Source organism: Sphaeramia orbicularis, chromosome 17 (assembly GCF_902148855.1).
Source record: "Sphaeramia orbicularis chromosome 17, fSphaOr1.1, whole genome shotgun sequence".
Taxonomy (NCBI): Eukaryota; Metazoa; Chordata; class Actinopteri; order Kurtiformes; family Apogonidae; genus Sphaeramia; species Sphaeramia orbicularis.
In genome coordinates, this window is record NC_043973.1 from 44,903,376 (window position 1) to 44,917,523 (window position 14,148).

Genomic DNA, 14,148 nt, shown 5'->3' on the forward strand with positions numbered 1-14,148 from the left:
ATTTGCTTCAGAAAGGTCCCGCCCCCCTGTCAGCTGGTGTTGGAATCGAACCCAGGACCTTCTTGCTGTGAGGCACGAGTGCTAACCACTGCACCACTGTGTCGCTTTCTGTGTGGAGTTTGCATGTTCTCCCCGTGTCTGCGTGGGTTCTCTCCGGGTACTCTGGCTCCTCCCACAATCCAAACACATGCACTAATAGGTTAATTGGTTAATCTAAATTGCCCATAGGTGTGAATGTGACAGTGATTGTTTGTCTCTATATGTTCAGCCCTGTGATGAACTGGTGACTTGTCCAGGGTGTACCCCGCCTTCGCCCCAAAGTAGCTGGGATAGGCTCCAAGCGACCCCCGTGACCCTAGTGAGGATAAAGCGGGTTCAGAAAATGAATGAATGAATGAATGATTTGCTTCAGACATTAAATTTGCTAAATGTTATATATTTTAATAAGATTAATTGGAAAATAAATGACAAAAGTGCCGGTTTGCTGATGTTTTCAAGGTATATGATTAAGTGTTATTACACATATATATTGGTTTATGTACATTTATATAATAGTTTTAGAAATCTTCCACTAAATAGAACCTGTAAAGTGAATGTATTCTAATGTAATAGGAGTTGGTACTTGATTGCATAACCATTGTTTTTGATGACTTTTGATGGTCTAATAATTTTTTCCGCGACTGTAGTCGTATCTGTTTTTTGTCAGCCTATTAGCCCACACAGTGTCCGCCACAAGGTCACGCCACCTCTGGTTACGTTAACACACGCTACTGTTGTCGAGCAACACAGTCAGACGGCAACACATAAAACAACGCAACCGAGGAAACTAAAAAAAAGAACGAAAAAAAAACCAAAACCTTTGAAGTAATTCTCTTTTCCTTCTCTCCAATTTCCTCATTTTTTCAGACACTGAGTTTATCCCATTGGCCCGTTATGAAACTTAGAGACAAAAGCGTTCTAATCCTGGCTCTTCTGCTCTGCGTTTGATGACGGGTTGTGTGTGAACGCAAGTCAATGAGTGTGTTTGTAGAAATGATGTATTAGCACTGAAGTGTGTGTGTGTGTGTGTGTGTGTGTGTGTGTGTGTGTGTGTGTACATGCTCAGCAGTAGCTAATGCTAAGCTGCACATTGAGTTCTCTTATGGCATCTACTGTTTGTTTTTGCTTCTGTGCAGATTCCTACAGTGTTGTGCAGTGTGTGTGTGCGTGTGTGTGTTTACGTCAGATTAGACTGAAGTGAAATTACCTCCATGGGGACGTCAGGCGGTTTCTGCATCAAGAATAAGATACATCAAAGAAAGAAATTAAAAGCGGAGCAAACAGTGAAAGTAAAATCTATGGAGAAGAGAAAGCGTGGATGAAAAGCAGGGATGTCGTTCCACATTCAGCCCAATTTGATCTCAACTAAAGTGTAATAGCCTATAAATAATGACAACTCCACATTTTTCTTGTTGTTTTAGTGCAAAAAATCCCCATTAAATTATGAATTACATTTACAAACTATCCAAACAGAAAAGTTGTGAATAATCTAAAAAAAAAAAAAACAAAACAAATTTCTTAACCCTTAGGGGTCCACGGTCACGGCCCCGTGACTGAATCACATGACATTTTCAACACGTCGTAGCGTCGGAAGTCGGTCACGTAGACCACTGGGGATGAGTGCATTCGAAAATGTGGACTTGAAACACTCTCCCACTTTTTATTTGATGTTGATAGAGCAAAACAACCAGAGATGACGGAAAAACCGGAGAAAACACCCATGCTTTTATGTCAAATATTTGAGAATAGTTTGAATTCATTACAATTTTGATTTTCTATACCTAATATTTGGAACCAATATTCACTTTTAAAGTCTTTGAAAAGGTTCATTAAGCATCTTTATGTTATTTATGCAATAAATTATATACATTTTTCAAATCGGATTTCATATTTTTTGTGTTTGGTTTTTTTTTGGCCTTTTGTGTTGATATAGTCAGTTAAAGTGAAAAAATAATAGGCAGATGAGATAGATAAAGTTGTGCTGAAAAAAAAAGATACCAAACATGGGCATAGTAAACATTTCTTTATATAGTATATAAAGGCAAAATCAAAAGGACTCAAAAATGGCCAAAATAGGCTCAGACTCATAAGGGTTAAGAAAAAAAGGGTAAATTTAATTTAATATTGTTTAAATTCCTAAATTCTGTTTTAATACTTTTCCTTTACTATTGACAATTATACCTGTTGTTGCAAATTTGCATCATACCTAATTTCTATCTATTTTATTTGCTGTAGTCAAATGAACAATCCCCACTTAATTTAGTTAATATTAATATACTTGAATATATTATATTGTAATAATATTGCATAGGCAACTACAATGTAAACATGTAAGTGATATTTAAATATCAATTTATGTAGATATTTATATAAATACCAAATTTCTTTTTAATTCTCGTTATATTTTATTTTTCACTCATGTATTGTTTTTCTACCTGTCTTTCTGTGCACTTATGTGTTGTGTGTTGCTGATGTTAACTGTTTATCCCACCATGTTCCGCATGGTGGGATAAATAAAGTCTTATCTTATCTTATCTTATCTTATCTGATCTGATCTTATCTTGTCATAATCTTACCTAACCTTATCTTATCTTGTTGTGTTTTGTCTTATCTTATTGTATCTCATTTTATTGTATCTTATCTTATATTATCTTATATTATCTTGTCTTGTCTAATTGTATCTTATCTTATCTTATCTTATCTTATCTTATCTTATCTTATCTTATCTTATCTTATCTTATTTTATTGTATCTGACCTTATCTTATCTTATCTAGTCTTGTCTTGTCTTATCTTGTTGTATCTTATCTTATCTTATTGTATCTTATCTTATCTTATCTTATCTTCTTATCTTATCTTATCTAGTCTTGTCTTGTCTTGTCTTGTCTTATCTTGTTGTATCTTATCTTATTTTATTGTATCTTATCTTATCTTATCTTATCTCGCCTTGTCTTATTTTATTGCATCTTATCTTATCTTATCTTGTCTTGTCTTATTTTATTGTATCTTATCTTATTTTATCTTGTCTTGTTTTACCCTATGTTATTGTATCTTATCTTATTCTATTGTATCTTATCTTACCTTATCTTAAATTCAGGGTTTAAGGGGTTATGTGCCTTGTATACAGCTAAAAAGGCATATATTTCCTCTTTGGTTTTTGCATTTTATCTGCATGAAAACTCTAGTTTATGTCACTTAAAACGATTATTTCTGAAAATTCCAACCAAAGTGGAGATTTTGGAAAACTCCATTTTCATGTTTGCATGTCTTTAAGAGGAAAAATAATTTTATGGTCTTGAAACTCACAGTATGAGTCAAAAAATGTCATGTGTGCAACCTTTGTTTATAGTAACCCTAACTCCATGCCGGCCTTAGTCTGCACCAGATGAGTTGAAAGGCTTTGGTTTTGAGTTTAGTTCCCATCTGTTTTCTTTTCTAGTCTTTAAAATAAACAGTTGATCTGCAGGTAAAAGAAGAAAATAAATTAAGTCAATTATGTTAAATGCTCATTATGTTGCAGTTTTGGTTCATTTTCTCAATTAAAGCTCCACAAAAACATTTATTTTCCTCAAAACTAATAAAAAACAACTCAGAGGGAAGTAAATATGATGTTCAAACAGTATCTTTCTCTCTTTCTTTGCTTAGTTTTTTCCTCCCTTGAGCTTTTGTTGAGTCTGGTTCACAGTGGGAAACATCTCTGCAGAGTAACACTTTCACACCACAGACACACACACATGCGCTCACACTGGGTTTTCTATGTGTTGTGTCTTTGTAGGGAGTTCGGCTGGAGGGACCCGGAGCTGCCAGAGGTGATCCAGATGTTGCAGCATCAGTTCCCATCGGTCCAGTCCAACGCTGCAGCCTACCTCCAGCACCTCTGCTTTGGAGACAACAAGATCAAATCTGAGGTATCGATCTGTGAAGAACCCACAGCTACTGAGACGACAAAAGCCAATACCATCCGCAACACTGGCCTTTATGTTCACACACACACATACACACACACACACACACACACACACACACATGTTAAGGCTTTTATTCAGAGTTAGTCACCTTCTATATCTGACAAAAGGATATTTTTCTGCTTTTATTTTCCTCCAGTGTGCAGAATGAGGCAACTGCTGCTCAGTGTTTCATGGAGCGTCTGTTTTTTTAATGATTGATGAACATCCCGACAAATAGACAATGAACATGCTAATGATGAAGAGAATGTTCTAGAAGCAAAGAGGTGAAAGGGTTGGGTCTAAAAGGGTGAACGTGTAGCTCTGCTGATACACTGAACAAAATTAAAGGGATATTACCCCCCCCAAAAAAAGAATTTTTTAGTGTAAGGCAAGACAAGGCAAGTTTATTTGTATAGCACATTTCAGCAACAAGGCAATTCAAGGTGCTTCACACAGGACATTGAAATAAAAGAAACAAAAAGAAACACAGTAGTAACAAGTGTAGTAATATTTATTAGGTTAACAGTACCCATTTTTATTTCTGATGCCCCGTTTCCACTGTGTGGTATCGGCTTGACTCGGCTCGGCCTTTTTGTGTTTCCATTACGAAAAAGGACCTGGAACCTGGTACCCGGTACTACTTTTTTGGTATCACCTCCGCCGAGGTTCCAGGACTCGGGACCAGATACTAAACCGTGACGTGTACACACTGCAGACCACTGATTGGTCAGACAGTTTTCTCTGTGACCCGCCGTTTTACAAAACACAGATGCAGAAGTGGACAGTAAATATTACATTAATCCACGTGATAACAGCCCAAAACTACATCATGGTCGGTCGAGGAGATTCAGTCTTTGGTGGCTGACGTAAAAATTCAGACGAGACAACACGCAATGAGCGAGTTTATCAGCAACTCTCTGAACAAATGACACAGAAGTAACGCACCGCATCGCTATGATGTCCAGGTACTGTAAAGTCGGTAGTATGTTGTAATGGAAACGGTCTCCAGGAATACCGAGTCGAGCCGAGCTGGTCCCACGTAGTGGAAACGCGGCATAATTGTAAGTATCAGTGAGAACTGGAATTATTCAAGTAAAACTAAATATGTCATTCGTGTAATAAATAAGCTGTGTGGGAAGAGGAAGTTGTATTATGTATTTTCACATAATATTCAAAGGGTATAGTCATTACAAACAAACCTAGAAATACCAAGTAAGTTTTAATAGGCAATTTAAACTGCAGAAAAAAATATGTCAAATGTTGTGTAAATGTTACTTATACAGGGTGGGGAAGCAAAATTTACAATATTTTGAGGCAGGGATTGAAAGACAGTGTATGACCAATTAGTTTATTGAAAGTCATGAGAATTTATTTGCCACAAGAAAATTGACATAATAGAAAATGTTTTTATTCTATGTGTCCTCCTTCTTTCTCAATAACTGCCTTCACACGCTTCCTGAAACTTGCGCAAGTGTTCCTCAGATATTTAGGTGACAACTTCTCCCATTCTTCTTTAATAGTATCTTCCAGACTTTCTCGTAATAGTTTTGCTCATAGTCATTCTCTTCTTTCCATTATAAACAGTCTTTATGGACACTCCAACTATTTTTGAAATCTCCTTTGGTGTGACGAGTGCATTCAGCAAATCACACACTCTTTGACGTTTGCTTTCCTGATTACTCATATGGGCAAAAGTTTCTGAAAAGGTATGGATAATAGTGTTAGGTATGATTATGACATCAATATATGTTTGGTTTCAAAACAATTGACGTAGTGCCTGCTGAGAAAAAACAACTAAATGTTCATTGTAAATTTTGCTTCCCCACCCTGTATATTGTCCATTAATAAAAGTTAGAAAAAGTATTGTAGCGTGCCACACTGATCGTAATGGAGTCATGTGACTCACGTAGTTTACAGCATCACTGAGTCATGTGACCGTGCGCTACTGTTGTAAATTGTAAATATTCGTTAAAAGCAAGTAGCTGTTCTGTGTTCTGTAGTTCTATGACTCATGTTCTGCCTATAGAGGAGAGTATCTGAGTGAACTGTACTACAGTACTACTAACTGTACTGAACTATCTGAGTATCTGGGTGGAAGGAATATTTCAGTTTGACACCATGACTGAACGCTCTGTGCTGCTGTCAGACAGTCTATGCTGTTTCATACACATGTTCTTTAATGAAAATAAATACCACTACCTTTTCATAAGTGTGTGGTGTATTAGGATCCGAGAAGTGTGACCAATGTTCGCTCTCCCGTAACCTTCTTCTACCAAAACGTCACAGTATTTAAAATGACCTTGAAAAGCCATTAGCTTTAGGTGCATTAGCATTAGCATTTTTCAGTTTGAAGCAGTCAGAGTCTAAGTAAAACTTACAAAGAAAGAGAAAGTCAAATTCAATGACCATATTAATAATCATCCGTAAATTACCTGAGGTTTGCCATAAAATAAACATATATCTGCAAGTAAAGTTTAGTTGATGATCGCCCTTGTAGAATTTACTTACAACTCTAAGTCCAAATACTTTCCTAAGTAAATAACACACACTATTTTTTTCAGTGTATGCAGTAAAATATTTTTTTTTCAGCTGGAAATACACTCTTATGAATTAGTCTGAATGAATGACATCATTATGGGGGGGGGGGGGGGGGGGGGGTGCAACACATGTTAGCACCAAAGACCAGGGGGTGTATATAGCTCAGTCAGTGCCATGACGTACCTTATTGCGGAGGAGTGGGGGGAGGCATAACATGCTGTTTGTTGTTGATACTAACACCCCCCCATTTCGGTCACAGCAACCCCCTCTCAGCTGTCGCGTTCCAAACGCCCCCCGTCGGTGTCCCAACGCCCCCTGGGGACTGCTGAGAAAGTACATTAAATATATGAAAATACCTGATTTTCACTAAAAAAAAACCCCCACAAAATACAGACGATGATATTATAATAAATGGTTAAATAAAGAGAAAATTTAATTTGGGAAGTGACACAAACTAGCACTGGGTCTTTATGGTTTAAACATTTTAGATCAGTAGATGCTTTTGGTCATCAGTGGATGTTTGGGTCTTTATGGGTTAAACCAGAACCAAAACTCAACTTGATCCTTTCAGAGCCCCATGTGGTTTTTACATAAGTGTCTTGTGATTCTCTGTTTTATGGATGAACCTGAACACATCCACATGATCTCCTACATCTTCGCCTGTTTTTAACTTTTCAGAATCAAGCGTCAAGTGGAGTTTGACTCGGTAGGGGGGAAAAGTTGCACCGAAAGTTTCAAGTCTGATCAATATGAGCTGCCTGACAGAATAAGGAGTGCAGACGCACAGATTAGAGGAACAAGGAGAAAGCACGGTGCATTTTCAGAAACACTTAAATATCCGTTTCTGAACAATTCAGCTCCAACAGAACCGTAGACTGAGTTTCAGTTCTTCGCTAATGACTTATGTTGGTATTAACTTCCAGGCAGCCAGTAATCAGCAAGACACTATGTATATGTATTCATATATTCTGTATATGGTGTGAATATAGAGGCCATTATTACCTGGGAGCTGAGACTGCAGTGTTTGAAGGTTATATAAATGGTCTTAGGTAAGTCTCGGGTCCTGAAGAGGCCCGGGGGCTTAGTCAGACATGCATATATTAAAGACATTTCATTTACTAAAAGAGATCCATGTCTGACAGAGGGTTCATGACGCTAAAAGAAGCAATGAATTATGTGAAATTGTTATTGCAAGGATATCAAACTTGCGGTTCGTGGGCCGAAATGGGACCACCAAAGGTTCTAATCTGGCCTGTGGGATGAATTTGGGTGTTTCTATGAAACTGGGTTCATTTTGGTATCTGGTACTTTTCCAGCTTTTTAGACTCAATAATAAAAGTTAAATTTAGACCTATCCCCCCCCCCCCCCAGGATGGACCTAACGATGACCTCAGATAAATGCAAAAAAATTATGCTCTTGCTCTGAGCCATCCCAAATTAATGAATTTTTAATAAAATATTGGGGCCAAAAATAGGACCAAAATCGGGACAGAAAAACTCTACCTAGGTGTCAGTGCATGAGATCTGAAAACATGGCTGTAAATGGTCTTATATAGACTAGAAATAAAGACACTGTGTTAAATGTGTCCATCCTAGTGGTTTTTCTAATCCGGACATGTGGGTTTTTCATGAATCTCAGTTTCATTCCAGATTTTGTGTGGAACCCATCGTGTCCTCTTGCGTTACATGCAGAACCTGCCCAGCTGAATGCATAAAAATCACGAAAGATTTTGCAACAGCGGTCATTTTTGTGAAAGACTCTGACTTGAATGATTAGTTCAGTTCCCAAAATGTTCCTGTGAGAGAATAAAAAGATATTTTAAAAAAAAATAGTGGCACGTAATTTTTGTGTCCTTGTTACCATGTTACGTGCGAATTTTTGTATTAAATAGAATGTAAAATAATCTAAAAATGTGTTTTATCTGAAAAATAGTTTCTCTTTGATCTCAGTAACTATTTATTTTCAAAATAGACCCAAAGTGCTTCCAAACTTGCTTCATAACATTAGTTTGCATCTGGTTTGAATTTTGAGCTAACGTGTCCTGTTTTTAGGACCAGTTTCATAGAAGAACATATTTACAAAGTGCAAAAATGACACTGAAGATTTTTGAAGGTCACACAATAAAACATGCAGTCTCAATATTTTAGAGTCAAGCTATTGTAACCTAGAAAGAGTATTTATAGGTCTATGGAGAGTAAATAATACAGGGATGAATGATAAGTTGAGTTTTGATAAGTTTTTTCAGGTTATTTGCATGTTTTTTGTTCGGATACTTGGCACATTTTTGCACTAAAACAAAAAGAAAGTTTGGAGTCATTATTTATAAGGTTATTAAGCTGTTACTTTAGTGGTCCACAGGGGATCATATTGGGCTGACTGTGTTCCCTGAAAGAAAATGAGTTCAACATCCTTGGTCTTAGGTAAGTCTTGGGTCCAGAAGTGGCCCGGGGGTTTAGTCAGACATGCATATAATAGAGACATTTCATTCACTAAAAGACATCCATGTCTGAAAGTGGATTCACAGTAAAAAAAGAGCTGGAGCTATAAGAAGTAAAGCATATGGTTATTGAGTGTGTCACATCTTTATTCAGTGGGAACGCTGTCCCATGCGTACATCCGTCTGAGCGCCACAAAAGTCCATATTAAACGGTATTAACTCCTCATTACGCACACTTAACCCGACTCCGACTACGGCCCTGCAGTCTGCTCTGTCCTTCAGAGCCGTCATCAATCAGTGTCTCGGAGAAAAACCGTTCCGTCTGTCTCCTCAATGTCAACTCAATTCAGTCCAATTCGCTTTTATTAATCCCCATGGAGACGATGGATTTGAGGGCAAACAAAGTTCCTCAAACAGCAATCAGCCCGCAGACGGAGCGAGACAGGGAACGGCAGCAAAAACCCATGACTGATGTTGAAACTGTGTAGAGAGTGACGCGCAGGACTATTTAGAGCTGACAAAACTACAACCCACAGGCCAAATTGTTTTTGCCCTGCGGAGAGAGGGCTGCACGGCTGAATTATAGACCAGACACCAATAGATAGAAAAGGGGGGGGGGGGGGGGTGTTTCCACTGTAAGACTAGTAGTGTTGCATGTTTGTGTCATATTTGAGGACAACACTGACGAAAACCTTATGAACAACAATAAACAACAGCAGATTAACTAGATATACTCATTAGTTGCCGGCCTAAATTGGGTGCTTCAATGAAACTGGGTTCATTTTGGTATCTGCTTTTTAAACCCAATAATAAAAGAGAAATGTAGACATATTTGCCCCTAGGATGTACCTAATGATGACCTCAAATAAATGCTAAAAAAAATATACTCTTGCTCTGAGCCGTCCCATAATTAATGAATTTTTAATCAAATATTGGGGCCAAAAATAGGACCAAAATTGAGACATGAAAAGCTACCTACGTGTCAATGCCAAGGTGTCAATGGTCTTGTATAGACTAGAAATAAAGACACTGTGTTAAATGTGTCCATCCTAGTGGTTTTTCTAATCCAGACATGTGGGTTTTTCATGAATCTCAGTCTCATTCCAGGTTTTGTGTGGAACCTTATCGTCTCCACTTGTGTTACATGCAGAACCTGCCCATTTAAACATGTATAAATCGCAAATGATTTTGCAACAGCGGTCATTTTTGTGAAGCACTCTGCCTTGCATAATTAGTTCAATTCCCAAAATGTACCTGTGAGAGAATAAAGAGAGATTAAAAAAAAAATATTAGTGTCCTTTTGACTGTGTTACATGCAGATTTTTGTTTTAAAGTAATGTAAAATAATATAAAAATGTTTTTTATCTGAAAAATAGTTTCTCTTTTATCTCAGTAAGTATTTATTTTTAAAACAGACCCAAAGTGCTTCCAAACTTCCTTCATAACATTAGTCTACATCTGGTTTGAATTTTTAGCCCCATGTTCTAGTTTTGGGACCAGTTTCATACAAGCACCCATTTACTGTCACATATGTTCGTACCTGGTTGTAGCTGTGAACGGCTCCTCCGACCTGCCCACCGCGACCGGTGATGGATTCACCCAGTGCCAGGCCTTGGTTACTATGGTAACCGACCGCTGCATAGGCATCCTGGCTGTTGAGCTGCGGGGCGCTTTGGGACAGAAGACCTTGTCCTGAGGGGAACAAAAGCAGAAGACAAGACACAGGGTGATTAGTGACACTGCAAAAAAAACAAAACAAGATCACACGACTTTTTTTTTTCTTATTTGAACTTGACACATTCGATACAGACACACTGTGATCGGAGTGAAAAGCCCAACATTTAGTTTTGGTTTCAACAGGCTTTTATGTAACGACAGACAAGTTTATGATTCAAGGTCAAATTGATAAACCCATAAAGACCAAAACAGCCACTAACAACCTAAACTATCTACTGATCTAAACTGTTTAATACAAGTTGATTCACTAAATCTATCAATGCATGTAAATAATTGAGATAAAATGCAGTTATTCATCTTTTCATGGCCATCAGATATGAACTATTTGGACATTCAGAGGCTCCATAGTTACCATGGAAACACCGTCATCTTCTGCAACATTAACCCTATAACACCAAACGTATCATATTTGATACATGAGTTTTGAAGCCCTCTGCATGATCAGTGTGATATTTTTTTTCTTGGAAAACCTGATGTATACAATTAGATACATGCAATACACAGATAATCCACCAGGGGGAGGAATTCATTCACCAGAGGCCTTTCCAGTGACACTACAAGACTGTCATTAATGAGGAAGGAGGAAGAACTTTGACAATTTGGAAAAGGAATTGGAATTACCAATTTGTTAGACATGTTTTTGTTATATTATGTTTTTGTTTGTTCAGAAATAATATTTGAGCATTGAAACCTGATGTATCAAATATGATACAAAATTGAAACTCAGACATGGAAATTTATATTTGAAAAACTTTTTTTTTTTTTTTGGTTGCTCAGAAGGACCAATAAAGGCTCCAGTTTCAAAGAACTGGAATTTTCTGTCAGTGATTTAATATGATTTAATAGTTCAGGCTTTACAGGGTTAATTCACCAGTAAAGTCCATGCACAGGGTGCTTGTGCAGGTCTTAAAAGTCTTAAAAACTATGAAATTTTGAAACACTAGTTTCTAGACCTTGAAATGTCTGGAATTTTGTGTGAAAGTCTTAATAAAGTATGGAAAAAAAGTTTCTCCCATAGTCGAATTTTAGAGTCTGTTCAAAGGCACATAATCTTGTAAAATAAGAAACACATGGGGAAAATGTATTTAAAAAAAACTTGATGTGATTTCACTAACCGGTCGGTACTGGAATGATTCTAATGAAACTTGTTTTTGTGATTTTTTTGCACTTTTCTGATTTACATGTGTTTTGAAAAAGTTTCAGTCAGTAAAACATAATTTACTGCCAATTATGCATTCATTCATTCATTCATACAGTCATTAAAATGAACTTTTCTACTACACACAGCAGGTATGAGCTCAACCAAAAAAGTAGGCACACAAGTATAAAAGTACATAAAGTCAAGGTCTGGGGGACGAAATTGCAGTTATGAAAAAGTCTGGAATTTGGATAAAAAGCAAGCACCCTGATGGAGTTTGATAAATGACAGTGGGAGGAGACACTTGATTTTACATTCAGTTATAATAATAATAATAATAATGATAATAATAATAATAATAATAATTTATTTGTAAAGCGCTTTCAGTCAAAGTGCTGTACAGATATAAAATCAATCACAATAAAACAATAAAACATAAAAGCTAAAAACATTAACAGTAAAAGCACATCACGACTTATAATACAAAGTGAACAGTTAATGATATCTTTACAAAAAAAAAAAAAGTCACTTTTTCTTCAGTTTCCTGTTTTGTTTTAATAATCTTTTAATTTACTCTGAAATGTATTGAACATCTACATGACCAGTGAATTAAATACAGGAAAATGCATGATGTACACAAAAAAACTCAAAATAAAGAGGATAATTTTAAAATAAATGGAGATAAATCACTTAAGCAAGGTTAAATAGAGAGAAAAAATAATCTGGGGACTGACACAAAAGTATCAAACACCATAATAAAACACCGTAAAAATATAAAATACACACCCGTCTACTGCTTCTCTCTACACTCTGTCTAATGCTCGGTCCACATGTTGCAAATCACATATTTTTCTCTGTTTCAGCCTTGCATCCAGGGTCGTAAAAGTGAGATTTTTAAAAACAAAAGAGCGATACAAAACCTTGGGCGTCTCACCCTGATCCGTGTTTGTATGTTGCCGCTCTCTGCAGCTGAAACAGTTCCAGTTGTATAAATCAGTGTATGACCTGCAGTGCATTGTATCCAGATGTTACAGCATCAGTTCCCGTCGGTCCTATCTCCAGCACCTCTGCTTTGGAAACGACGAGATCGAACCTGAGGTATCGATCTGTGAGGAACCCACGGCTACTGAGACGGGAAAACTCAATACGATCCAGCACACTGGTCTTTAGGGTCACACACACACAGATACAGACGTGTTATGGCCTTTATTCATTAAAAACTCCATTTTGTGTGTATCTGTGCAGAAAACAAAGCCACTATGACATCACACTCTGATTTGTGTGTGCATGTTGTTACTTTGGGAAATGAAGCTGCACCTGAAACATCAAATCCAGGTGTATGAATCAGAGTATGACCTGCAGTAGGTGGTCATTTGTGTCTGATGTGGAGATTAATGCATGTACTGGTGTTACAGCGAGAGTTATAGAATATAAAGAATACACCTCGACAACCCAGACATAAGATAAGATATTATATTATATTAAGTTATGTTAAGTTACAGTGTGATACAATACAATACGATAAGTTAAGATAAGATACGATAAGATGCAATAAGATAAGGTAAAATATGATATATGATACAATACTATACAGTGGCAGCTGCTCGTCTTTCAGACAGGAGAAGCTCACTATCGGCTTGCATAAAAAAAATTGTCAGGTTATTTAAACATACATTCGGCCCTCCGTTCCTTTTTAAGAAAATGCTCAGTGACCTTATCGTACCAAGTAGGCGTCTTTTCCAGGGACTAGACCAGTGTCCTCTGAATGTCCAGCAGAGCTGGGCTGCTCAGACGGCCTTGGCCCATTGTGTTGTGGGTGTTAGACTTCAGCCTTTTTGAACAGATGCTCCTTTCACTCCGACCTAGCCGACAGTTTGATTGATTTAACTATCTACAAAACGATATTAAACTCAAACAAGAAATGATTAAATTATGGAACTGAAACAAGAAAACACTGAAATTATGTTAAATTGAAACAAGGAAGTCCAATGAGTGTGTTTTATTTACAGTGCAAGAAATGAACGAGTAATGTCATAGTGGTTTCTCTCTTGATTTCACAGCAGAATGTGCGACGGTATTAAACTGAACTGTGTCAGTGAAGGAGTAGATCTGAAACTAGCTGTCAATCAAACGGGATTCAGCCTTTCGACTGATCCTCCAATCAGCACGTGGAATTCTGGTATCCAGCCCGGCCGAGCTCCGCCCACAGCTCCATTCACCCCCAGAGACGCCCGGCGTCCGGGGGCGGGACAATATCGTGGCATTTATCCAATTACCGTCCAGTTTTGAGGCAATGAAAAAAACTGTTCCACT

At 37.3% G+C, this 14,148-nt stretch overlaps 1 protein-coding gene across 1 annotated transcript in view; it reads left to right on the forward strand.

The window, feature by feature from the left end:
• ctnnd2b (catenin (cadherin-associated protein), delta 2b) overlaps window positions 1-14,148 on the forward strand; it is a 595,920-nt gene that overhangs the window by 360,881 nt on the left and 220,891 nt on the right. The window contains exon 13 of the mRNA XM_030159817.1: window positions 3,813-3,945. Within this exon, the coding sequence (XP_030015677.1) occupies window positions 3,813-3,945 (133 nt within the window). The remainder of the gene's footprint in view (window positions 1-3,812; window positions 3,946-14,148) is intronic.